This window comes from Phyllobates terribilis, unplaced genomic scaffold (assembly GCF_046119375.1).
Source record: "Phyllobates terribilis strain yellow unplaced genomic scaffold, ASM4611937v1 Scaffold_3__8_contigs__length_932513732, whole genome shotgun sequence".
Taxonomy (NCBI): Eukaryota; Metazoa; Chordata; class Amphibia; order Anura; family Dendrobatidae; genus Phyllobates; species Phyllobates terribilis.
The window spans coordinates 485,740,450-485,766,526 of record NW_027362763.1 but is presented as its reverse complement, the minus strand read 5'-3'; the positions used below and the strand labels follow the sequence as shown (position 1 = coordinate 485,766,526).

Here is a 26,077-nt window from a genome sequence, read left to right as displayed (position 1 = left end):
TCCGAATTCTGTTTAACATGTGCTCCAGCATGTAAATCACCGGAATAGTCATGCTGATAATGGCATCGTCAGCACTAAACATCTTCGTCGCCATTTCAAAACTGTGCAGAAGGGTGCATAGGTCCCTGATCTGAGACCACTCCTCCAGCGTGATTTGCCCCACGTCTGGATCTCGTTGGCCCAGGCTATACGTCAGAACGTATTGCACCAGGGCTTGTCGGTGCTGCCACAGTCGCTGCAACATGTGCAGAGTTGAATTCCACCGGGTAGGCACATCGCATTTTAGCCGGTGAAGTGGCAGGCCCAACGACTTCTGTAGAGATGTAAGTCGCTGAGCTGCGGGATGCGAACGGCGGAAGTGAGCACACAGCGACCGTGCACTCTGCAGAAGGCCATCTAGTCTGGGATAGTGAGCTAAAAATTGCTGGACAACCAGGTTCAACACTTGAGCCATACAAGGCACGTGTGTGACATTGCCCCGGCGAAGGGCCGCACCCAGGTTTGCAGCATTGTCGCACACGGCCTTCCCTGGTTTCAGGTCCAGTGGAGACAACCATTCATGAAATTGGTTCTCCAGAGCTGACCACAACTCCTCAGCTGTGTGACTCACATTTCCCAGACATTTCAAAGTAAAAACCGCCTGATGACGTTGAGCCCTACTGCCAGCATAGTAAGGAGGTGTGCAGGATCCCTTCTGCGCAGTTAGAAAGCTTGTGGCATGACCAGACAGGCTTTGGGTGCAGGTGGAAGACCGAGAGGAGGTTGAGGAGGCAGAAGCAGTGGAGGAACTTTGACATAAAGAGGATTGACGCACAACTCGTGGGGACGGCAAGACTTGGACAGCAGCCCCTTGTCCTGCTGTCACCATAGTTACCCAGTGCCCAGTCAGCGACATGTAACGCCCCTGTCCATGCCTACTCGTCCAAGTGTCTGTGGTGAAATGCACCCTGTCACACACAGAGTTTCTCAAAGAAGCGGTGATGTTGTGTGCGACATGCTGGTGGAGCGCAGGCACACCTTTCTTTGAGAAGTAGTGCCGACTGGGCATCTGGTACTGGGGCACTGCGACGGACATAAGGTCTCGAAAATCCTCTGTGTCCACCAGGCGGAAAGGCAGCATTTCTGTAGCCAAGAGCTTGCAGATGGTGAAATTCAACCTCTTAGCTTTCTCATGGCTAGGAGGAAATGGTCTTTTACTTGTCCACATCTGAGGGACCGAGGGCTGGCTATTGTGCTTAGACGGGGTTGATAAGGGTGTCCCCGGCAAACTGCCGGTCTGTGAGGAAGATGCAGGCGGACATGTTAGGTTGCCTTGATCCAAAGGTGGTGCTATCGATGTCGGACAGCGCTCAACACCAGCTGGTGTTACCACCTCCAAAGAAAATGATGACCTGCCAATCACGCTGGCTGTTGCGGGTAAAGAGGTGGCAGGTCTGCGCCCCAAAACAGGTGTGACTGCTGTCCCCCCAGTCACAGAGGATGAAGAGGCCACGGATGCACAAGATATGGCAGACGGTGGTTGGCCCGGCCGGCTAGGCCGCATTGTAGCACACTGAGCTTCCCACTGCAACTTATGCTTCATGTCCATGTGCCGGTTCATGCATGAAGTACTCAAACTATGTATTTTTTGGCCTCTACTTAGCTTTTGCTGACAAATGTTACAGATAACACGAGTTGGGTCATCTTTATCGATCTGAAAAAATGCCCAGGCTATGCAAGGCTTAGCACCCATGCGACCTGAAGAGCCACCACGACTTGTGGTGAGAGGCAGAGTTGTGTTTGAGGATGCAGTTGTTGACGTGCTTCCAGTACTACGTCTCTGTCCAGGAAGGCGCAACCTGACCTCGTCGTCACTAGCATCTTCCTCCACCTCCTCTGCTGACCTCATCTCTTGGCTGACTGTGGGTTGACAGTAAGTGGGATCTCCAACCTCATCATCATCACCCTGTGCATTATCACACCCGTCGTCCTCAGAGCCAACCTGTTCCTGCCCTGACAAAAAACTAAAGTTGTCGCTTCAATCAGGTATTTGAGTCTCATCATCGTGTTCCTCATTGTCTCCACCAACAGGAGTTACAGTTTGGGAATGAGGGTCTACATTATGGTCAGAACCTTCGGCGTCTGGTCCTGGATCTGACTCATAAAGATTCTGGGCATCAGTGCAGATCATTTCCTCGTCTGGATTCACAGAAGCGCTGGAGTCGACCTCTGATTCCCAGGCTATAGTATGAGTAAACAGCTCTGCAGACTCAACCATCTGTTCTACCTCATACTCAGACGGGCAGCTGGAGATTTGGGAGCTGTGAGGAAGCAAGTGCGATTGGGGTGACACCTTTGAGGACTGGAGTATTTGTGATGTTGAAGTTGATGTGGAGGAGAGCCCACTTAAAGGAGCACTTGATATCCGTTGAAGCACCTGCTGTTTTTGTGCCTCATCTGGAATTTGTAGCGATTGGCGTGGCCTTAAGAAAGGGATCTTATCACATTGTCCGCTAAAAGAAGTAGACATTTTAGTTTGGCTGGAAGATGGTCTTTCTTCTGCAGATGTTACTGTTGCTTCATCACCTACCCCACGGACACAACCTTTTTTCCCCTTCCCAACACGCCTATTCCCCTTTCCACCAGCAGCAGGCATTTTTCCACTCATTTTGGTGGTTAACTAATTCACAACTCTGGAGTTGTTTGCACAAAAAAACAATGGATGGGAACCGAGCAGAGCTGAGTGGCCAAACTGTGGTATTAGGCCAAAACTATTGGCTGGGTTAGATGCAGAAAAAAATTATATTCAATTTGCAACCTGATGGAGGTCAGTATAGATGGACTAATAGAACAAGTCCCACACACAGCTAGAAGCCCAAATATTTTTTCAGAGGTAGATGCAGAAAAAAAAATATTCAGTTTGCAACCTGATGGAGGTCAGTATAGATGGACTAATAGAGAAAGTCCCACACACTGCTAGAAGGCCAAATATTTTTTCAGAGCTAGATGCAGACAAAAAATTATTTTGAATTTGCAACCTGATGGAGGTCAGTATAGGTGGACTAATAGAACAAGTCCCACACACTGCTAGAAGGCCAAATATTTTGTCAGAGCTAGATGCAGAAAAAAAATTATATTCAGTTTGCAACCTGATGGAGGTCAGTATAGATGGACTAATAGAGAAAGTCCCACACACTGCTAGAAGGCCAAATATTTTTTCAGAGCTAGATGCAGAAAAAAATTATATTCAGTTTGCAACCTGATGGAGGTCAGTATAGGTGGACTAATAGAGAAAGTCCCACACACTGCTAGAAGGCCAAATATTTTTTCAGAGCTAGATGCAGAAACAAATTATATTCAGTTTGCAACCTGATGGAGGTCTGTATAGATGGATTAATAGAACAAGTCCCACACACAGCTAGAAGCCCAATATTTTTTCAGAGGTAGATGCAGAAAAAAATATATTCAGTTTGCAACCTGATGGAGGTCAGTATAGATGGACTAATACAACAAGTCCCACACACAGCTAGAAGCCCAATATTTTTTCAGAGCTAGATGCAGAAAAAAATTATATTCAATTTGCAACCTGATGGAGGTCAGTATAGATGGAGTAATAGAACAAGTCCCACACACAGCTAGAAGCCCAAATATTTTTTCAGAGCTAGATGCAGATAAAAAATATTTTTAATTTGCAACCTGATGGAGGTCAGTATAGATGGACTAATAGAGAAAGTCCCACACACTGCTAGAAGGCCAAATATTTTTTCAGAGCTAGATGCAGAAAAAAATTATATTCAGTTTGCAACCTGATGGAGGTCAGTATAGGTGGACTAATAGAGAAAGTCCCACACACTGCTAGAAGGCCAAATATTTTTTCAGAGCTAGATGCAGAAACAAATTATATTCAGTTTGCAACCTGATGGAGGTCTGTATAGATGGATTAATAGAACAAGTCCCACACACAGCTAGAAGCCCAATATTTTTTCAGAGGTAGATGCAGAAAAAAATATATTCAGTTTGCAACCTGATGGAGGTCAGTATAGATGGACTAATACAACAAGTCCCACAGACAGCTAGAAGCCCAATATTTTTTCAGAGCTAGATGCAGAAAAAAATTATATTCAATTTGCAACCTGATGGAGGTCAGTATAGATGGAGTAATAGAACAAGTCCCACACACAGCTAGAAGCCCAAATATTTTTTCAGAGCTAGATGCAGATAAAAAATATTTTTAATTTGCAACCTGATGGAGGTCAGTATAGATGGACTAATAGAGAAAGTCCCACACACTGCTAGAAGGCCAAATATTTTTTCAGAGCTAGATGCAGAAAAAAATTATATTCAGTTTGCAACCTGATGGAGGTCAGTATAGATGGACTAATAGGGAAAGTCCCACACACTGCTAGAAGGCCAAATATTTTTTCAGAGCTAGATGCAGAAAAAAATTATATTCAGTTTGCAACCTGATGGAGGTCAGTATAGATGGACTAATAGAGAAAGTCCCACACACTGCTAGAAGGCCAAATATTTTTTCAGAGCTAGATGCAGAAAAAAATTATATTCAGTTTGCAACCTGATGGAGGTCTGTATAGATGGATTAATAGAACAAGTCCCACACACAGCTAGAAGCCCAATATTTTTTCAGAGGTAGATGCAGAAAAAAATATATTCAGTTTGCAACCTGATGGAGGTCAGTATAGATGGACTAATACAACAAGTCCCACACACAGCTAGAAGCCCAAATATTTTTTCAGAGATAGATGCAGATAAAAATTATTTTTAATTTGCAACCTGATGGAGGTCAGTATAGATGGACTAATAGAGAAAGTCCCACACACTGCTAGAAGGCCAAATATTTTTTCAGAGCTAGATGCAGAAAAAAATTATATTCAGTTTGCAACCTGATGGAGGTCTGTATAGATGGATTAATAGAACAAGTCCCACACACAGCTAGAAGCCCAATATTTTTTCAGAGCTAAATGCAGAAAAAAATTATATTCAATTTGCAACCTGATGGAGGTCAGTATAGATGGACTAATAGAATGATGCTATGCCCAAAAGATTTTACTTCACTAGGTGCAGTAAAAAAATTGGTATTCTATACACAGGTGGTATATCTTGCAACACAGATAGGCTACTCCACTGACTAACACACTCTGCAATAGGCCAAAAAGGATTAGTTTTGCTAGATTCAGCCAAATGCTGTGAAAAAAACTTGCACAGCACTGGCACAGACCTGCCTGGCAAAAACTGATAGGAACTGATGTAACCTAGTCCTGAAAAGGACTCCAATTACAATTAGTCTTTACTCTTACAACCTATCTATTTAAGTGCACAGACCTGCCTGATAAAAGTCGTAGGAAATGCTGTAACCTAGTCCTTAAAAGGACTGCAATGACAACTATTCCCTACTCCCAAGCTATCTGTAGATTTGTGCGAAAATTGGCTTGAAATTAACAAGGTATAGCGCACACAGCAACAGCGGTGCCGTCTAACACGCAGCTGCAGCAGTGAGAAAATGGTGGCGACGGGGAAAATGGCTTGGTCTTATAGTGCAAGGACATGTGACATACACTGCCAATGACACATGCCCTTGCTTGTGTGAAAAAAAGCACTTCGCTCCGTGTGTGCGCTGCTGATAGGCTGACAGATTGCACCTCCCCACTGTAAATGCGGGAAAGAGAAAAAAAAATGGAGATCTTCATTATTCCTGCAGAGATCCATCCCCTGCCCCTCCCCCCACCCCGCTGTACACTCAAACTGCGTATTAACATTAATTTTCATCATTACTGAGAAAAAATCCAGTTATGATTTTGGTGCACGAACAGTTATCGAACATAACCTCGAACAGCCGAATTTTTCTCAAATCGTTCGTGTTCGCCGAACGGCTCGAACACCGCCCAAAACAGCTCGAATTTGAGATTGGCGAACAGTTCGAGTAGAACAACGCTCATCTCTAATCCTATGTTCTAAATTCCCCTTCCCCAGAGGATAGAATCTGAATGCCTAGTGTTAGGTTCCCTAACAACAATCTCTTTGTCTTTACTAGGGACATATAGGGAAAGGGAGGGAGAGCCGCCGAGGAGCATAGGCGCCAAAACTTTGCTATCTAGGGTGCCAAACTCCGCTGCAAGGCAGGACAAATTTAGTGAATATTATAGGGTATCATACAGTGCAGCTCACCATTATTGGCACCCCTCCATTTTTTCACAGACTGTACAATATCTTCAGAAATAAATGGAAATGTACCAAAGTTATATCCTCGGGATCTTTTAATTAGTGGTCCAAAGTAATGTAACAATAAAACATTCTTTTTCAACTTCCATATTGCAATTTCAAATAAAAAACAGAATAAACAGCATGTGCAGCAATAAAGGCACCCCTAATAAATACTTGGTTGCACACCCTTTGGCATTACTGATAGCCTCCTAACGTTTCTTCCAGCAATTTATAAGCTTCTTGTACTTTTTAGCTGTAATTTTCTCCCACTCTTCCCTTGCAGTTTGTTCAAGATCTTGAATATTTGTAGGGTTCTTTTCCCAGTGTCAGATTTCAGCTCACTACAAAGATTTTCACTGGTATTGAGGTCAGGACTCATTGCTGGCCATTTTAAAACAGTCCATTTTTTCTTTTTCAACCACTACTGTGTACTTTTGCATGTGTGCTTTGGGTCATTGTCTTGCTGGAGGACCCATGATCTTCGACTCAAACCAAGTTTTCTTACACTTGGTAGGACATTTCAATCTAAAATCTCTTGATAATTCTCTGATTTGATGATTCCTGTGATACGGTCAAGGCCTCTAGTATCAGATGCAGCAAAGCAACCCCACAGCATTATAGATCCTCCACCATGCTAAACTGTTGATAAGGTGTTCATTTCCTTATAAGCTTCATTGCGCTGTCTGTAAACAAACTGTTGCATTGCATTGCCAAAAAGCTCTATTTCTGTTTCATCTGTCCACAGAATATTTTCCCTTAAAGATTGTGGTTAGCCAAGGTACTCTTTAGCAAAGATCAGTCATTCCTTTTTATGTCTTTTTTTCATCAATGGTTTCTTCCTTATCCTTCGTCCCTAAAGCTCTGCTTGGTTTAGTGTGAAGCGTATGGTACTTGTTTAAATCATGACCCCAGACTGCTCCAGGTTGGCCTTCAGGTCTTTGGATGTTTGATGCAGTGTTTTTTCCACCATTCATACCAACCTTCGAAGACATCTCTTGTCAACTTTCCTCTTTCCCTCACATCCATGGAGGTTCTTGATGGTTCCATGCTTGGCAAACTTATTAATAACATTGCACACTGTTGAAACTGGGATACCAAGGTCTTTGGAGATGGCCTTATACCCTTTGGAAGTCTTGTGTTTGCTAATAATAGCAGTTATGATGTCCCCAGACAGCTCCTTTGTCTTCACCATTATGACAAACGAACAGGGCCTACTATGTGGCTTTTTAAAACACTGAAGTCATCATTCATTGGCCAATTCATGTCACATGGGCACCAACAGTTAATCACAGGTGAATCTTTTTTGTAAAGGCTGCTAATACCAGTGACACAGCAAGCTTTAGGTTTTTCTATTTTTACCTAAACTTTGTAGCATCTGTGTCTCTGCCCCCTGACAGGCAGAGATGCCGTCCCCCTTACCGCTGGTCTCCTGGCCCGGCGTCTTCCGGCCCTCCTGCTGCTGCTGCTGCCGGCGTGCACAGCTTCCTGAGCACTGTGCTTAGGGCGCGCACACGCGCTCCCTCCCTCTTATAGGGGCCGCTTGCGCCATCCTAAGAAGTCCCCGGCCAATGGCCGGAGGACCTCTCATATAAAAGGTACCTCCTCCAAAATGGAGGTGGCCGTGCAAGGTTGTAGCTCTGTGTTCCTAACTCTGCTTCAGCCCTCAGGTCCCGCTGCTAGTCTGACTACCAGTCTAGTCCACCAGCCTGACTACCAGTCCAGTCTGCCAGCCTGACTACCAGTCCAGTCCGCCAGCCTGACTACCAGCCCAGTCCGCCAGCTTGACTACCTGTCTCCGCCAGCCAAGTACACTCTCCAGCCCGACGGTCTGCCTACGGTCCAAACCCTCCAGTCTGTCTATGGGCCAGGCTTGCCTGCCTACCCGGAGAACGTACCAGTTACCTGCCATGCCTACCAACCTACCTGGAGGCTCCTGCCACTTACCCATGGTGTCTGCCAGTCCGTCTTCCTGGATCACCCGTCAGCCTGCCTGCCATGCTCATCTGCTGTACCGGTCAGTCCCTGCTTTCTGACCGGTGGGAGTCACCTGCTCTCATACAAGGACTGGTCCAGAGTAGCACCTGGTCCCTCTGCTCGGTCCTTCCCTGGTTCACGGAGTCCTTCTGTGGCACCCCAGGGGTCTGGTTACCACAGTAATAGAAATATTACGTCTGAGAGCAAGTAAGAGGTTTCTCTGGTCAGGAGCCCTAAGCATGCAACACCGCCCGCCCAGACCTGGGAGGGGAGGAATCTGCCCTTATAAACTGGGTCTGGGGAGGGATTAGGTCAGTCAGAGCCTGGAGAGGGAAAGCAAGAAATAGGAGCTCTGTAGGAGCAGGAGCGAGTGCCAGGGGCTGGAAGACAGATCGCTCGCCCTGGCTGAAGACACTAAGACCGGACACGGAGTCCGAGGCTGTGGGGACATCCAGGTCCAGCAGCAGAATCCAACCGGCAGGGGATTCCAGGTCCTCTGGCCATAGAAGTCCGGAGGCACGGTCACAAGCAAGGGACCAGCACCGCCATCATGGAGCGGAGGCTAACAGAAGGCCCCAAGTCACTGGCCATATGGGTGAGCACCACACGGTACACTCAGGGACGTGGGCTACTTCTACCCGCATACAGCAAGGTAGCCAGGAAGAGTGCAGATAGACGGGGAGGCCTACAACTCCACCTGGCCAGGGGAGATCCTGCTTGCTCACAGACTGACCAGGCCTCTACTGCTAACTAGTGTTGAGCCACCCCCGTAGTGTTCGGGTTCGGTTCGTCGAACACCGGGATGTTCGAGGAACTGTTCGTTGAACTGTTCGTCGAACACCTTAGAACACCGTCGAACACCGTTAAAACCAATGGCAGGCAAACAAAAACACATAGGAACACATAGAAAACACCTTCAAAGGTGTTCAAAAGCTGACAAACTGCTCAGAAGACGCTTTCTTTAAAAAAGCCGGCCGGCAATTCAGCAGCGGCATACACCGGTACCCGACAATTTAGACATGAAGGAATAGAGCATCACACATAGATTAGATAGATAGAAACATGTCAGTCACATATATATGAAGTACAGTGACAGTGTTGCTTACTGTACTTGTCATTTAGTGTAAAGGATTTATTAAAAAATATAATAGTGTTTTCGTGCACCGTCTCTTTAAAAAAGCCGGCCGGCAATTCAGCAGCGGTACCCGACAATTTATAACAGACAGAATAGAGCTTCACACATAGATTAGATAGATAGAAACATGTCAGTCACATATATATGAAGTACAGTGACAGTGTTGCTTACTGTACTTGTCATTTACTGCAAAGGATTTATTAAAAAAAATAATAGTGTTTTCATGCACCGTCTCTTTAAAAAAGCCGGCCGGCAATTCAGCATCTGTACCCGACAATTTAGAATAGAAGGAATAGAGAATCACACATAGATTAGATAGATAGAAACATGTCAGTCACATATATATGAAGTACAGTGACAGTGTTGCTTACTGTAATTGTCATTTAGTGTAAAGGATTTATCAAAAAAAATAATAGTGTTTTCATGCACCGTCTCTTTAAGAAAGCCGGCCGGCAATTCAGCATCTGTACTCGACAATTTATAACAGACAGAATAGAGCTTCACACATAGATTAGATAGATAGAAACATGTCAGTCACATATATAATAAGTACAGTGATAGTGTTGGTTACTGTACTTGTCATTTAGTATTAAAATAAAGGATTTATTATAAAAAAAAATTGGCGTGGGATTCCCCGTAATTTTAGTCTCTAGCGGAGGTTAAGCAGACGGCTGGGGCAGATGTTTGAAGCCTGGGAAGGGGGTAATACCCATGGAGCTTCCCAGGCTATTAATATCAGCCCCCAGCTGAATACCTAGCCTTTACTAGCTATTAAAATGGAGGACCCCCCCCAAAAAAATGACGTGGGGTCCCCCCTAATTTAATAGCTAGCAAAGGCTAGGCAGACAGCTGGGGGCTGATATTAATAGCCCAGGAAGGGAGCCATGAATATTGGCCCCCTCCCAGGCTAGAAACACCAGCCGTCAGCCGCCCCAGAAATGGCGCATCCATAGGATGCGCCAATTCTGGCACTTAGCCTTGCTCTTCCACGCTGCCCTGGTGCGGTGGCAGGGGGTAATAGGGTTGGGGTTGATGTCAGCTTATAATGCCAGCTGACATCAAGCCCAGGTTAGTAATGGAGAGGCGTCTATAAGACACCCCCATTACTAACCCCATAGTCAAAGTTAAAAAAAAAACACAAACACCCAGAATAAAGTCCTTTAATTGAAATAAAGACACAATTCTTTATTGTTCTAAATTAAACCATACTTACCATCACGCCCATTCCAGCTGAAGCCAACGATCTCCTGCAATAAAAGAAAAATAATAAAGCAACCTCATCCTTACCTTTCCATGGTTCCCAGGACAGCTCCAGCTCTGCTACATCGAGATGACAGGCTGGACCGCAGCAGAACGCTGCCATCCAGCCTGTCATCCCGCGGACACTGAGAAGCGCAGGCATGCTTGCGCTCCTCAGTGTCTGACTCATGCACGTCACTGACAGCGTGGGAAAATTCTTCTGCACTCAGCGCTACAGCGTGAGAATTCTCCCACGCTGTCAGTGACGTGCATGAGGTGAGCTCATTCATGTCCAATGAACTCAGCTGACCTCATGTACGTCACTGACAGCGTGGGAGAATTCTCACGCTGAAGTGCTGAGTGCAGGAGAATTCTCCCACGCTGTCAGTGACGTGCATGAGGTGCGCCGAGTTCATTGGACATGACCTCGGCTCATCTGGATGCCGTCACAGCCAGACACTGCAGAGCGCAAGAATGCCTGCGCTTCTCAGTGTCTGCGGGATGACAGGCTGGATGGCGGCGTTCTGCTGCGGTCCAGCCTGTTATCTCGATGTAGCAGAGCTGAAGCTGTCGTGGGAACCATGGAAAGGTAAGGATGAGGTTGCTTTATTATTTTTCTTTTATTGCAGGAGATCGTTGGCTTCAGCTGGAATGGGCGTGACGGTAAGTATGGTTTAATTTAGAACAATAAAGGAATGTGTCTTTATTTCAATTAAAGGACTTTATTCTGGGTGTTTGTGTTTTCTTTTAACTTTGACTATAGGGTTAGTAATGGGGGTGTCTTATAGACGCCTCTCCATTACTAACCTGGGCTTGATGTCAGCTGGCATTATAAGCTGACATCAACCCCAACCCTATTACCCCACTGCCACCGCTACAGGGCAGTGGGAAGAGCGAGGCTAAGTGCCAGAATTGGCGCATTCTAAGGATGCGCCATTTCTGGGGCGGCTGACGGCTGGTGTTTCTAGCCTGGGAGGGGGCCAATATTCATGGCACCCTTCCTGGGCTATTAATATCAGCCCCCAGCTGTCTGCCTAGCCTTTGCTAGCTATTAAAATAGGGGGGACCCCACGTCATTTTTTTGGGGGGTCCCCCATTTTAATAGCTAGTAAAGGCTAGGTATTCCGCTGGGGGCTGATATTAGTAGCCTGGGAAGCTCCGTGGGTATTACCCCGTTCCCAGGCTTCAAACATCTGCCCCAGCAGTCTGCTTAACCTCCGCTAGAGACTAAAATTAAGGGGAACCCCACGCCAATTTTTTTTTAAATAAATCCTTTATTTTAACACTAAATGACAAGTACAGTAATCAACACTGTCACTGTACTTCATATATATGTGACTGACATGTTTCTATCTATCTAATCTATGTGTGATGCTCTATTCTGTCTGTTATAAATTGTCGGGTACCGCTGCTGAATTGCCGGCCGGCTTTTTTAAAGAGACGGTGCATGAAAACACTATTATTTTTTTTGATAAATCCTTTACACTAAATGACAAGTACAGTAAGCAACACTGTCACTGTACTTCATATATATGTGACTGACATGTTTCTATCTATCTAATCTATGTGTGAAGCTCTATTCTTTCTGTTCTAAATTGTCGGGTACCGGTGTATGCCGCTGATGAATTGCCGGCTTTTCATGTTTCACTGTGAGCACTGTTCCCATCGATTTGGGCAATCACTGTAATGCCACAACCACCATGGCTGTGGCATTACAGTGAGTGGCAGACAATCCCTGCATGATTGGTGCTCTAAATAGCGCCAGACATGCAGGACACGCTTTTGGTGATCGAACAGTTATCGAACATAACCTCGAACAGCCGAATTTTTTGCAAATCGTTCGGGTTCGTCGAACAACTCGAACACCGCCCAAAACAGCTCGAATTTGAGATTGGCGAACAGTTCTAGTCGAACACCGCTCATCTCTACTGCTAACCAGTACTCCCGGGAGGGTCTGCTTTATAACACCAGTAAAGACCCTGAACTGCACTGCACAGACTCTGAGTTGTTCCTGCTGCACTCGTGCACCATCACTCCCATCATCCATACCAACTGCCCTGAGGCCATACTTCTCCCGTGGGGAGTCATCCCATTCTTAGCTGCACACACAACACCGGCCTCAGCGGTCTGCCTTGCAGCGGCGGTCCCCCCTGACCGCAATCCACGGGTGGCGTAGTCGGACCATCATCATACTAATAACCCTGCCACTGATTTGACCACCCTGGGCACGGATCGGGTCATCGCCACGGAGACTACAACCCCCAGCGATCCGGCTCCGGATATTCCCCGCACACACGTGCACGCACAACACAGGCCCAGGGGGCGAGTCAACTTTGGCGTAGTCGGCAGGATTCAAACCAACCCGCCACCAACGGGTATTGCATGCCTGAAAAAGACTTTTGCACTTACCTGAGAGAAGCTTCCCGCCATCTGCAGCCGTCTTCCCGCCATCCGGAGCCATTTCCCGCCATCTTCAGTTGGTTCCCGCCATCCGGAGTCGGTTCCCGCCATCGGACGCCATCATCAGGACGCCGCGCGGGAAGAAGAGGGGCGTGGACGCCGAAAGCGCGCGAGATCCGAAGCTCCGCCCCACGCACTGACGCTGCGCAAGGTCCTGGAAGGGAGAGAGAGCGATGCTGACGTCACAGGAGCGCGACGCAAGATCCTCAACCCTGACGATCGACTGCGGAGCCGCGGCCTACGGAAGAGGATCATCGCAAGGTAGGCCACGGTCCACTAGGGGGGAAGGAGGATGTCAGATACAGAGGGATGCTCCACCGCCACAGCTGCCGCCAGCGCAACTGCTGCTGCGGTCATGCCATTCACCATGCCCTATATCCCGGGGGCAACCTGGCTACCCCAGTACTCAGGGGAGTCACATACCCTAAGTGACTTTAGGGAAAGACTGGATAGCCTCTTCCAGGTATACCCCCTCACGGAAGAGCAAAAAGTGAGCATCCTGGTGGCCCAGTTAATCGGGGCAGCCCAAAGGGAGGTAAAGTCCTGGCCATCTGGGAAGAAGAAGACTGTCAGAGAGATACTAGCCCGTCTGAAAGACACATTTGACACCCGCACCTCAGCTGAAATAAAACTCAGATTTTACGGGTGCAAACAACGGGCACACGAAAGTATAAGAGACTATGCTCTAAACCTACAAGAGGCCCTGAGAGCCATTAAGCAGGCAGACCCTGACAGCGTGGGGAATGAAGACAAGCTGTTGACCGAACAATTTACTGAGGGTCTACTGTGCAATGCCCACCGAACCCAGTTGCGGACAATGTCCTTACAGGACCCTGACCTGGACTTTGCACAGTTCAAGGACAGAGCCATCCGGGTGCTCCGAGAACCGGCACCAGGTGGTGCTGTGACCCACAGGCGTCCTGCTATCACTTATCACCAGGACGCGGCGCCCTTGTCTGCAGGGCCTGTGGGAGCTGATGCGCAGGCTTTGAACAATAACCCGGCTACAGACCTGCACCACCAGGTCCAAGAGCTGACTAAGAGCGTTGCCGCACTAACCAGAACTGTGCAGTCTTTAGAGGTCTCTTCTCCAGGAAAGATCCAGCTGGCATCTGGACCGGAGGACGTCCTGTGGCGCCGACTGAGGAAGACCCCACCGGCCAGAGGAAGACCCAGCGACCGATACAACGAGGACGGACAACCCATCTGCCGCCGCTCCAATCAACCCGGACATATGGCAAGGTACTGTCATTTAAACGGGCACATCCTGGGGTAGAGGGCCAACCCCAGGCATAAGATCATCAGGCCCATCGAACTGGCGTGACAAATACGTAGGGGGACGTCCGGTCTTGCCTGTGGTACTGGATGGCATTCCTATGAGTGCCCTTCTAGACACTGGGTCACAGGTGACTACCATCCCGTACGTGCTCTTCAAGCGGTACTGGAATGACTCGGACATAACCCGCTACCCAGATGACGACCTGAGCATTATCGCCAGCAATGGTCAGCCCGTGCCACAGATAGGATTTAAAGAGGTGACCATCAAGGTCGGTAAAGTTGAACTGCCGGCACAAGGACTGATCATTGTGGACATTGACAGTCGCGAGAGTCACCCAAAAATAACCCTAGGTACTAACGTAATTGAAAACTGTCTTGCAGAGGTGATTCTTATTTTGCAACAGGTTGCCAAGAACGCCAGTTCCAGCTAGCAGCGTGTGCTCCTAAAGGAGATCCGGGCACTGATGAAGCGGTAACAAGTGGAACTATCTGGTGGTGAGATAGGTAGCGTGAGAATGTGTGACCCGTTCCCTATTGCCATGCCCCCGAAGAGTGAGCTGATGATTTGGTGCCGGGCAGCTATTGGTCTGAGAGGTAGAGACTACCAAGCAATGGTGGAACCCATCTACTCAGACAGTAGGCCCACCATTTTGACAGCGCGGGGGGTGGTCGATGTACGCCATGGGAGGGTACCAGTCCGCATCATAAACATCGGGGAGAGAGAAGTACACCTGTCCCGGTATGCCAAATTGTTCACCATAAACCATAACTCCGTACAGGCCATGGAACCCTTGCCTCCATCTCAACCAGAGGAAGGTAACGGCTCTAAGAAACAAATAGGGGACTGGTGCCAGCAACTGCATTTGGGTACTGACTCCACTCCCTCACACCAAAAACAGGGAGTCTACCGGGTGGTTCAGGAGTACGAGAGAGTGTTTAGTAAACACCCGCTAGACTTCGGGCGAGTAAAGGAGGTAGAACATCACATCCCCACGGGAGACCATCCTCCCATAAAGGAGAGATACCGACCCGTACCCCCTGCACACTATCAGCACGCCAAGGGGATGTTAAAAGACATGAAGGAGGCTGGGGTAATCAGGGACAGCTGTAGCCCCTGGGCAGCTCCACTAATCTTAGTGAAAAAGAAAGACAACACCATGAGAATGTGTGTAGACTACAGGAAGGTCAACCGTATCACACACAAAGATGCGTACCCGTTACCAAGGATAGAAGAATCCTTAGCTGCATTAAAATCTGCTAACTTCTTCTCTACTTTGGATCTCACTATCGGGTACTGGCAGGTTCCTGCAGCAGAGGCGGACCGGGAGAAGACCGCATTCACCACCCCGATGGGACTCAGCAAATTTAACTGTATGCCGTTCGGGCTCTGCAACGCACCAGGAGCCTTCCAACGGTTGATGGAATGCTGTCTGGGACACCGGAACTTCGAGACGGTCCTATTATACCTGGACGATGTCATCGTCTATTCCAAGACCTATGAGGACCATCTGGAACACCTGGCAGAAGTGTTTGAAGCCCTGGCAAACTATGGCCTAAAGGTAAAACCCTCAAAGTGTCATCTACTGAAGCCAAAGGTACAGTATCTGGGACACGTGGTGAGTGCTGACGGAGTGGCTCCCGACCCTGACAAGATCACCGTGATTAAGGACTGGCCAAGACCATCCAGCATAAAGGAAGTGCGGCAGTTCCTCGGGTTGGTAGACTACTACCGAAGATTCATTCCCGGTTTTACCAAGAAGGCAGCTCCTATGCAGGACCTCCTGATAGGCCAGTCCAGGAAGGCCAAAAACCAGAAGCCACCCTTCAGATGGGAAAAGCTGGAAGAGGAGTCATTCCGCCAGCTAAAGATGGCCCTCACGGGCGATGAAATCCTGGCGTACCTTGATTACAGCCAGCCCTTTATCCTCCACACGGACGCAAGCAACAACGGGCTAGGAGCCATACTGTCCCAGATCCAGCAGGGGAGAGAACGGGTAATTGCTTACGCCAGCCGAAAACTGCGACCCACGGAAAGAAACCCTGAGAATTACAGCTCGTTCAAGCTAGAGTTCCTGGCAGTGGTGTGGGCGGTAACCGAACATTTTAAGCATTACCTTGCCTCTTCCAGGTTCACCGTGTACACGGACAACAACCCGTTGACACACCTGGACTCTGCAAGACTGGGTGCCCTGGAGCAGAGATGGATGGCCCGCCTGTCCAATTATGAGTTCACGATCAAATACCGGGCAGGACGCTCCAATACCAACGCGGACGCCCTGTCCAGGATGCCAAACCTACCGGACGGAGGGGAAGATCCAGAAGAACTGGAAGAGGTCGAACTCCCTGCGTTCCACCGTCATGGGATTACCCAGTATTCCCACCGTGTGAGGGGCCAGCAATCCGCTACGTTCAACCCCTTACCCCACTACAACTGGGCGGAGACGCAAGACAGTGACCCCGCAGTCCGTCTGGTGAAGGAGATGCTGACCCAGGCTGACGCCCGCCTGGACCCAGACGCTCCGGAAGAGACCAAGCAACTGTGGACGGAAAAAAGCAGACTGTTTCTCTACAAGGAGAAGTTGTGCCGCAGAATGGTCAATTCCCAGACACATGAACTGATCTGGCAGGTTGTGGAACCGAGACGGGACGCAGCTATGGTGCTGGAGGCCTACCACAATGGGGCAGGGCACTTCGGATGGAAGAAGCTGGAGTTCCTGCTGCGTGAACGGTTCTACTGGATAGGCATGAGAGGAGCCATTGAGAGATGGTGTAGAGACTGTGGCCCATGCAATCTAAGAAGAAGGGACCGTGCCAGCCAGAGGACTCCCCTGCAGCCCATCATCACCAGGCAGCCGCTGGAACTGGTCGCTCTGGACCATGTTAAACTGGCTGCAAGCAGAAGCGGGTATGTCTACGCCCTAACCATCGTGGATCACTACTCCCGGTTCCTAGTGGTGGTCCCCGTCAAAGGCTTAACAGCTCAAACAGCAGCTAGGGCCTTCCAGCAGCATTTCTGCCGCCCACACGGGTATTCGGAACAGGTGTTGACAGACCAAGGACCAGCCTTCGAAGTGGAGGTCTTCCAGGAGTTCTGCAACCTGTACGGCTGCCGGAAGATAAGAACAACGCCCTATCACCCCCAAACCAATGGACTCTGCGAGAAGCTGAACCAGGTGGTGATAGATCTGCTAAAAACATTGCCCCTGGAAGAACGCAGCCTGTCGCCTGAGAAACTGTCTGATCTGGTGGACCTGTATAACCACATCCCGGTAGGTTCCACCAACTGTACCCCGGCTTACCTAATCAGAGCAAGACCTGTTAAGCTGCCTGTTGACCTGGATATGGGAGTCCTGACTCCCGAGGACACCTCGCCAGAGGCAGACTGGGATACAGAATGGCAGCAGCAGTACCGGAAAGTACAGGAGAGCGTCGAGCGAAGTCTCTGTCAATCAAGAGAAAGTCAGGAGAGGACTTATAACCAACATGCTCCCGCTGTTCCCCTGGTACCTGGAGAGCAGGTCTTGAAAAGAAAAAGGCAGCTCCATAAGTTGGACGACCAGTGGGAAAAGGACCCGTACACTGTACTGCCCTCAAGCCACAATAATCCAAAGGTGTACGTCGTCAGCAGGGATGGAGGAGAGACCACAGCCACTGTCTCCAGAGACCACCTGAAAAAGTGCCCCGAGAAGTTGCAAAGCACGGATGAAGATCAGGAAAACCCTCAACCCGTAGAGGAAAAGGAGGAAATGATCAGCACCGTACTCGGAGACTTTCCCCAGTCCTGGACACAAGTAAACAACGCTATCGTGGTGCCCGTCCTCACCTTTCTCCAGCCAGCCCTTCAAGTGCCTACAGAAGACCAGGTAGAGCTGGAAGAGCAGCCGGCCCAGGAGGCAGAAGAGTCCACACCAGCAGCGCAGGAGGATCAACCCTCTGCTAGTAGTGAGCCTGCCGTGCCCCTAGTGAGCCAAAGGGTACGCAGACAGCTGCCCAGCTTACCCATAACACCTCCTACACCCTGTAGTTCAGGACCAGTTAGTGAGCTCCGTAGGTCCACTAGAGTCACTAGAGGTCAGATGCCCGCTCGCTGGAGAATATAAAGTAATACACTGTAAATTTACCTGTTTCTTGAAAATGTTTATGTTTTTTGTTGTTGCCTGTTATTAATTATGTTTCTCAGTTACCCTGCAGATTTCTATGGACTAACAGGTTATGGATGCTGGATAACCGGAACAATTCTTGTAGATAGTTGCACATAGTGCCTCTTGCGAAGATGGCCGCAGAAGAGAAAACCTGTCTGGCGTGGCCTCCTTGTGGCCCAAAGTAGTTAGCTCGCCTTGTAGCCACGCCCAAGGCCAACGCAAGGGGTTTTCTTTGGACAGGTCCCCTACCTATTCTCAAAATCTTCACCTTGGGTGATATGGACACCCTGTTACGGAAACGCCGTGACCACAAAATGTACTTTTTCATGTTGTCTTGTTATTGTTATACCCTGCATTTATGTTTCTTTAAAAATATGTTTAGTCCCGGAGTACTAAATTTTACTAGGGGGGAATGTGGCACCCCAGGGGTCTGGTTACCACAGTAATAGAAATATTACGTCTGAGAGCAAGTGGGAGGTTTCTCTGGTCAGGAGCCCTAAGCATGCAACACCGCCCGCCCAGACCTGGGAGGGGAGGAATCTGCCCTTATAAACTGGGTCTGGGGCGGGATTAGGTCAGTCAGAGCCTGGAGAGGGAAAGCAAGAACTAGGAGCTCTGTAGGAGCAGGAGCGAGTGCCAGGGGCTGGAAGACAGATAGCTCGCCCTGGCTGAAGACACTAAGACCGGACACGGAGTCCGAGGCTGTGGGGACATCCAGGTCCAGCAGCAGAATCCAACCGGCAGGGGATTCCAGGTCCTCTGGCCATAGAAGCCCGGAGGCACGGTCACAAGCAAGGGACCAGCACCGCCATCATGGAGCGGAGGCTAACAGAAGGCCCCAAGTCACTGGCTATACCAGTGAGCACCACACGGTACACTCAGGGACGTGGGCTACTTCTACCCGCATACAGCAAGGTAGCCAGGAGGAGTGCAGATAGACGGGGAGGCCTACAACTCCACCTGGCCAGGGGAGATCCTGCTTGCTCACAGACTGACCAGGCCTCTACTGCTAACAAGTACTCCCGGGAGGGTCTGCTTTATAACACTAGTAAAGACCCTGAACTGCACTGCACAGACTCTGAGTTGTTCCTGCTGCGCTCGTGCACCATCACTCCCATCATCCATACCAACTACCCTGAGGCTATACTTCTCCCGTGGGGAGTCATCCCATTCTTAGCTGCACACACAACACCGGCCTCAGCGGTCTGCCTTGCAGCGGCGGTCCCCACTGACCGCAATCCACGGGTGGCGTAGTCGGACCATCATCATACTAATAACCCTGCCACTGATTTGACCACCCTGGGCACGGACCGGGTCATCGCCACGGAGACTACAACCCCCAGCGATCCGGCTCCGGGTATTCCCCGCACACACGTGCACACACAACACAGGCCCAGGGGGCGAGTCACTTCCCTGGTTCACGGAGTCGATTGAGCCGCCGTGCGACCTTGGTCAGTCCGAGTTGATACCTAGTTACGCCCCTCTGGTCCCTCCTTGCACCGCAGCACAGAGGTTCCACCACCCGGATCCATAACAAACTTCATGGGTGGCAATAACGATGAGCAGAACTGTAGGTCTATAGATTATATGAATGAACATGGAGGTAATGTCAGCTGCTTACGTGTAAGTACATTGGAAACTGTCCCTATATTTCATCAAATGTGGGGACAGGGTTAAATTATTACGGAAAAAAGAAGCACAGTGGATTTTGAAATTAAATATTAGATATCCAACAGGTTTAAATATGAGAAATGAATTAATGTTTTTGTATTAATGTTCTGTTCATTTCTACTTGCTATATTTTCTACTAGCTGTTTTCCTGCTATATTCATTGTAATTGTCTGTTTCTAGGTTGATATTATGTGAGTTATATTTGGCGAGCTATATTAATGGAGTTTGTAATTATTTTTTCAACCTTTCATTTTTTAAAAATAGAAACAGTCAATTCATTCAGGGTTAAAACTGAGTTTTCTGAGACTCTGGACTCATGTGTAATTGAGCTTCAGAACAGGTCATGTCGGTGGGCGGCTACTTTCTCCATATGCCTTAAAAGTTTTTCCATTTCTACATTGCATTATGCCATGAGTAAGGATCTACCTATTCAAAACAAGTAAGCCTCTGTACACTTTTATTTGCACTATGGTCTCATGTTTTTAATTTTTTCAAAATACAGGCTATTTTTTAAGTCAATTTCACGAGTTGCCGGATAGCTACCCTTTCATCACTGCCTAATGTCTCCCAGATGGGGATCTTTACAATCCGAGCACCGTGTTTCATGAGAAAGTGGACCGAGCATGCTGACCCAGGTGAGCTGAAATAATTTTTTCCCATTACCATAGATTATATGTTATTACCTGGGATTTTATTTTTCATCCCATGACCTGATTAATACACTTATCTCTCTTAAAATTGACTTTGAATTGGTGGTCACAAATGATACATATCTGCAATCATATCTGAAAAAGAGGGGACATGCTAAGTGTTGGTCCTTGGGACTAGGGAACTAGTATCTTTGAACATCATTTAATCTGGTCTTATTAGGTAGACTGTGATTGTGAGCCCTCGCGGGCAGGGTCCTCTCTCCTGTACCAGTCGCTGACTCGTTATGCTAAGATTATTGTAAGTGTTTTGCTATGCATACACCCTTTTTCACATGTAAAGAGCCATGGAATAAATGGCGCTATAATAATAAATAATAATAATAATTAGGTCTGAATCTCAGGCCTTCTGTTTATTTTTCTGTGTTATTTAGTTGCACTAAGGGTTTTTTTCTGGATACTTTAATCAATATCAATAAAATTGTATTTTTAAGGGTTATATGCATGCTATTGAATAATCCCTTATAGTTTCATTTGACCTATTTACAACAGTATTTGAGAACGTTAGGGATCAAACAGCATAATGAAAACCAATGAGCACACCAGACAGGTCAGGAATAAAGCTGTGGAGAATTATGCAGGGTTAGGTTAAAAAAAATAGCTTAAGCTCTGAACATCTCATAAAGCACTGTTTAATCCATCATCCAAAAATAGAAGGAGTACAGTATAACTTCAAACCTACCAAGACATGCCCGTCCACCTAAACTTGCATCCCAAGCAAAGAGAGCACTTATTACAGAAGCAACCTAGAGGCCCATAGTCACTTTAAAGGAGCTGCAGTGATCTATCCAAAGGACAACTATTAGTTGTATACTGCACAAATCTGGGCTTTATATAAGAGTGGCAAGAATAAAGCCATTTTTGAAAGCAAGCCAAAAGAAATTTAATTTGCAGTTTGTAAAACACCATGTAGGGGGCACAAGTATCATGTAGAAGGTGCTCTGGTCAGATGAGGCCAAAGTAGAACTTTGTGCGTTAAATCCAATACGCTATGTGTGGTGGAAAACTAACACTGCACATCACTCTGAATACAACATCTCCACTGTCAAACATGGTGGTGGCAGAATCATGCTGTGGGGATGCTTTTCTCTAGCAGAGATGGGGAAACTGATCCGAGTTGATGGGAAGGTGAATGGACCTAAATATAGGGCAATCCTGGAGTAAAACCTGTCAGAGGCTGCAATACACTTGAGACTGGGGGCGTAGATTCACTTTCCTGCAGAACAACAACCCTAAACATACTGCCAGAGCTGTAATGAAATGGTTTAGATCAAAGCATTTTCATGTGTTTGAATGGTCCAGACCTAAATGCCGTAGAGAATCTGTGCCAAGACTTGAATATGGCTATTTAGACGCTCTCCGTCTTCATGCAAAGCTGGTAGAGACATACCACAAAAGGCTTGCAGCAAAAATTGCAGTGAAAGGTGGTCCTACCAAATATTGAATCAGGTGGGCTGCAAGCAAATGTATGTCTTCATTTTCAGTTTTATATTTTTTTATATATTTAGAAAATTTATCATTTCAATTATATCTCACAAATACTTGCTACTTTGTGTTGGTATATCACATAAAATCTGAATAAAATACATTTAAGTTTGTCGGTGTAACATGAATGTGGAAAAGTTCAGGGGGCATAAATATTTTTTCAAAGCACTGAAACATCACTTTACATAAGTTCAGTGGCTGTCTTACACCCAGCACCCCCCATCGATCAGTTGTTATTAGCTTAATTGGTGGCTAGTAGTGTTGAGCGATACCTTCCGATATCGGGAAATATCGGATCGGTTTGGATCAGACCGATACCCAAAAAATATCGGATATCGCCGATTCTGATACCGGAAACCAATGCAAGTCAATGGGACACAAATATCGGAATGAAAATAAACCCTTTCTTTCCTTGTAGGTTAATTCTACATGAAGGAAAACAACTAAGAATAATGTAGAATGTATTACATGAAAAGCCAGCAATTCAGCAATGGCATACACCGGTACCCGAAAATTTAGAACAGAAAGAATAGAGCATCACACATAGATTAGATAGATAGAAACATGTCAGTCACATATATAAGAAGTACAGTGATAGTGTTGCTTACTGTACTTGTCATTTAGTGTTAAAGGATTTATTAAAAAAAAATAATAGTGTTTTCATGCACCGTCTCTTTAAAAAAGCCGGCCGGCAATTCAGCATCGGTACCCGACAATTTAGAATAGAAGGAATAGAGCATCACGCATAGATTAGATAGATAGAAACATGTCAGTCACATATATGATAAGTACAGTGACAGTGTTGATTACTGTACTTGTCATTTAGTGTTAAAATAAAGGATTTATTAAAAAAGAACTTGGCGTGGGGTTCCACGTAATTTTAGTCTCTAGCGGAGGTTAAGCAGACGGCTGGGGCAGATGTTTGAAGCCTGGGAAGGGGGTAATACCCACGGAGCTTCCCAGGCTACTAATATCAGCCCCCTGCTGAATATCTAGGCTTTACTAGCTATTAAAATGGGGGACCCCCAAAAAAATGACGTGGGGTCCCCCCTATTTTAATAGCTAGCAAAGGCTAGGCAGACAGCTGGGGGCTGATATTAATAGCCCAGGAAGGGTGCCATGAATATTGGCCCCCTCCCAGGCTAGAAACACCAGCCCTCAGCCGCCCCAGAAATGGTGCATCCATAGGATGTGCCAATTCTGACACTTAGCCTTGCTCTTCCCACTGCCCTGTAGTGGTGGCAGTGGGGTAATAGTGCTGGGGTTGATGTCAGCTTATAATGCCAGCTGACATCAAGCCCAGGTTAGTAATGGAGAGGCGTCTATAAGACATCCCCATTACTAACCCCATAGTCAAAGTTAAAAAAAACACAAACACCCAGAATAAAGTCATTTAATTGAAATAAACACACAATTCTTTTATGTTCTAAATTAATCCATACTTACCATCACGCCCATTCCAGCTGAAGCCAATGTCTCCTGCAATAAAAGTAAAATAATAAAGCAACCTCATCCTTACCTTTCGATGGTTCCCAGGACTGCCCCAGCTCTGCTACATTCACATGACAGGCTGGATCGCAGCCGAAAGCTGCCATCCAGCTTGCCATGCCGCAGACACTGAGAAGCGCAGGCATGCTTGCGCTCCTCAGTGTCTGGCTGTGATGGCATCCAGATGAGCCTAATTCATGTCCAATGAACTTAGCTCACCTCATGCACGTCACTGACAGCGTGGGAGAATTCTACTGCGCATGCGGTGAGCGTGAGAGAATTCTACCACGCTGTCAGTGACGTGCATGAGGTGAGCTCATGTCCAATGAACTCAGCTCACCTCATGCACATCGAGTTCATTGGACATGAACTCGGCTCATCTGGATGCCGTCACAGCCAGACACTGAGGAGCGCAAGCATGCCTGCGCTTCTCAGTGTCTGCAGCATGGCAAGCTGGATGGCAGCTTTCGGCTGCGATCCAGCATGTCATGTGAATGTAGCATTGCTGAAGCCGTCCTGGGAACCATCGAAAGGTAAGGATGAAGTTGCTTTATTATTTTACTTTTATTGCAGGAGATAGTTGGCTTCAGCTGGAATGGGCGTGATGGTAAGTATGGTTTAATTTAGAACAATAAAGAATTGTGTGTTTATTTCAATTAAAGGACTTTATTCTGGGTGTTTGTGTTTTTTTATCTTTGACTATGGGGTTAGTAATGGGGGTGTCTTATAGACACCTCTCCATTACTAACCTGGGCTTGATGTCAGCTGGCATTATAAGCTGACATCAACGTCAGCCCTATTACCCCACTGCCACCGCTACAGGGCAAGTGGGAAGAGCGAGGCAAAGTGCCAGAATTGGCGCATCCTGTAGATGCGCCATTTCTGGGGCGGCTGACGGCTGGTGTTTCTAGCCTGGGAGGAGGCCAATATTCATGGCACCCTTCCTGGGCTTTTAATATCAGCCCCCAGCTGTCTGCCTAGCCTTTGCTAGCTATTAAAATAGGGGGGACCCCACGTCATTTTTTGGGGGGTCCCCCATTTTAATAGCTAGTAAAGGCTAGGTATTCAGCTGGGGCTGATATTAGTAGCCTGGGAAGCTCCGTGGGTATTACCCCCTTCCCAGGCTTCAAACATGTGCCCCAGCCGTCTGCTTAACCTCTGCTAGAGACTAAAATTACGGGGAACCCCACGCCAATTTTTTTTTTAATAAATCCTTTATTTTAACACTAAATGACAAGTACAGTAATCAACACTGTCACTGTACTTATTATATATGTGACTGACATGTTTCTATCTATCTAATCTATGTGTGATGCTCTATTCTTTCTATTCTAAATTGTCGGGTACCGGTGTATGCCGCTGATGAATTGCCGGCCCGCTTTTTTAAAGAGACGGTGCATGAAAACACTATTTTTTTTTTTAATAAATCCTTTAACACTAAATGACAAGTACAGTAAGCTGAGCGCTGCCATCCAGCTTGTCATCCTTCAGAGACACTGCAGAGCGCAGGCATTATGGGAACTTCCGATTCCGGTATTCGATATCCTAAAAGTATCGGAACTCAGTATCGGAACTCCTATACCGCGAATATCGGTCGATACCTGATATTTCAGTAACGGAATGCTCAACACTAGTGGCTAGATGTAAATATTGCATGGAGTGGAGCAGGATAGCTCCAAGTACTGCAAATCAGCTAGTATTGAAGTGAACAGCAACTTCAAAACTTGATATAAAATAAACATGGTAAGATATAAAAAGATACATTTGTCTTTACCATGATCATATCTTCAAACTTTATGAAAAGGATATTGGAACAATCCTGATGGGTATGCCATCTTCGGACATGATCAAACCAGCTGCCAGCAAAAACTGTGGATCAAGTATGAAACATATGAATGTTTTGGAGTATGAGTATTAGCTTCATTACGACATTATTATTTGAAAATAATGAGCTGTAATTAATATGATAAAAGAGAATTTTATCATACAATGTTTAGCAACAGAACCACACATCAGGTCCAAGTCTAAATGATTACCAGTTCCATATTTAAAGCATAGTTTACATTGTAACAATGAACTTTAACAGTTTTCCGATTATTTAAAATCGATGCCCTATGCGTAAGATAAACCATCAATAACATATAGGAGGAGATGGTTCTACTATTTGTATCCCTAATGATTAAGGCTGTGTGCCCATGATGCAGATTTAATGTGTTTCCGCGGCGGCATTTCCGCCGCGGAAACGCATTAAAATCGCTTGTTAAGATGTCTGCCATGTTTCCAAATGATAATCCGTATGC

The 26,077-nt window shown here is 47.0% G+C and overlaps 1 protein-coding gene across 1 annotated transcript in view; it reads right to left on the bottom strand.

Annotated features, from left to right (window-relative positions):
* Nucleotides 1-26,077, bottom strand: part of LOC141259643 (amine sulfotransferase-like) — a 113,115-nt gene that overhangs the window by 14,527 nt on the left and 72,511 nt on the right. The window contains exon 5 of the mRNA XM_073675910.1: nucleotides 25,552-25,646. Coding sequence (XP_073532011.1) covers nucleotides 25,552-25,646 — 95 coding nt within the window. The remainder of the gene's footprint in view (nucleotides 1-25,551; nucleotides 25,647-26,077) is intronic.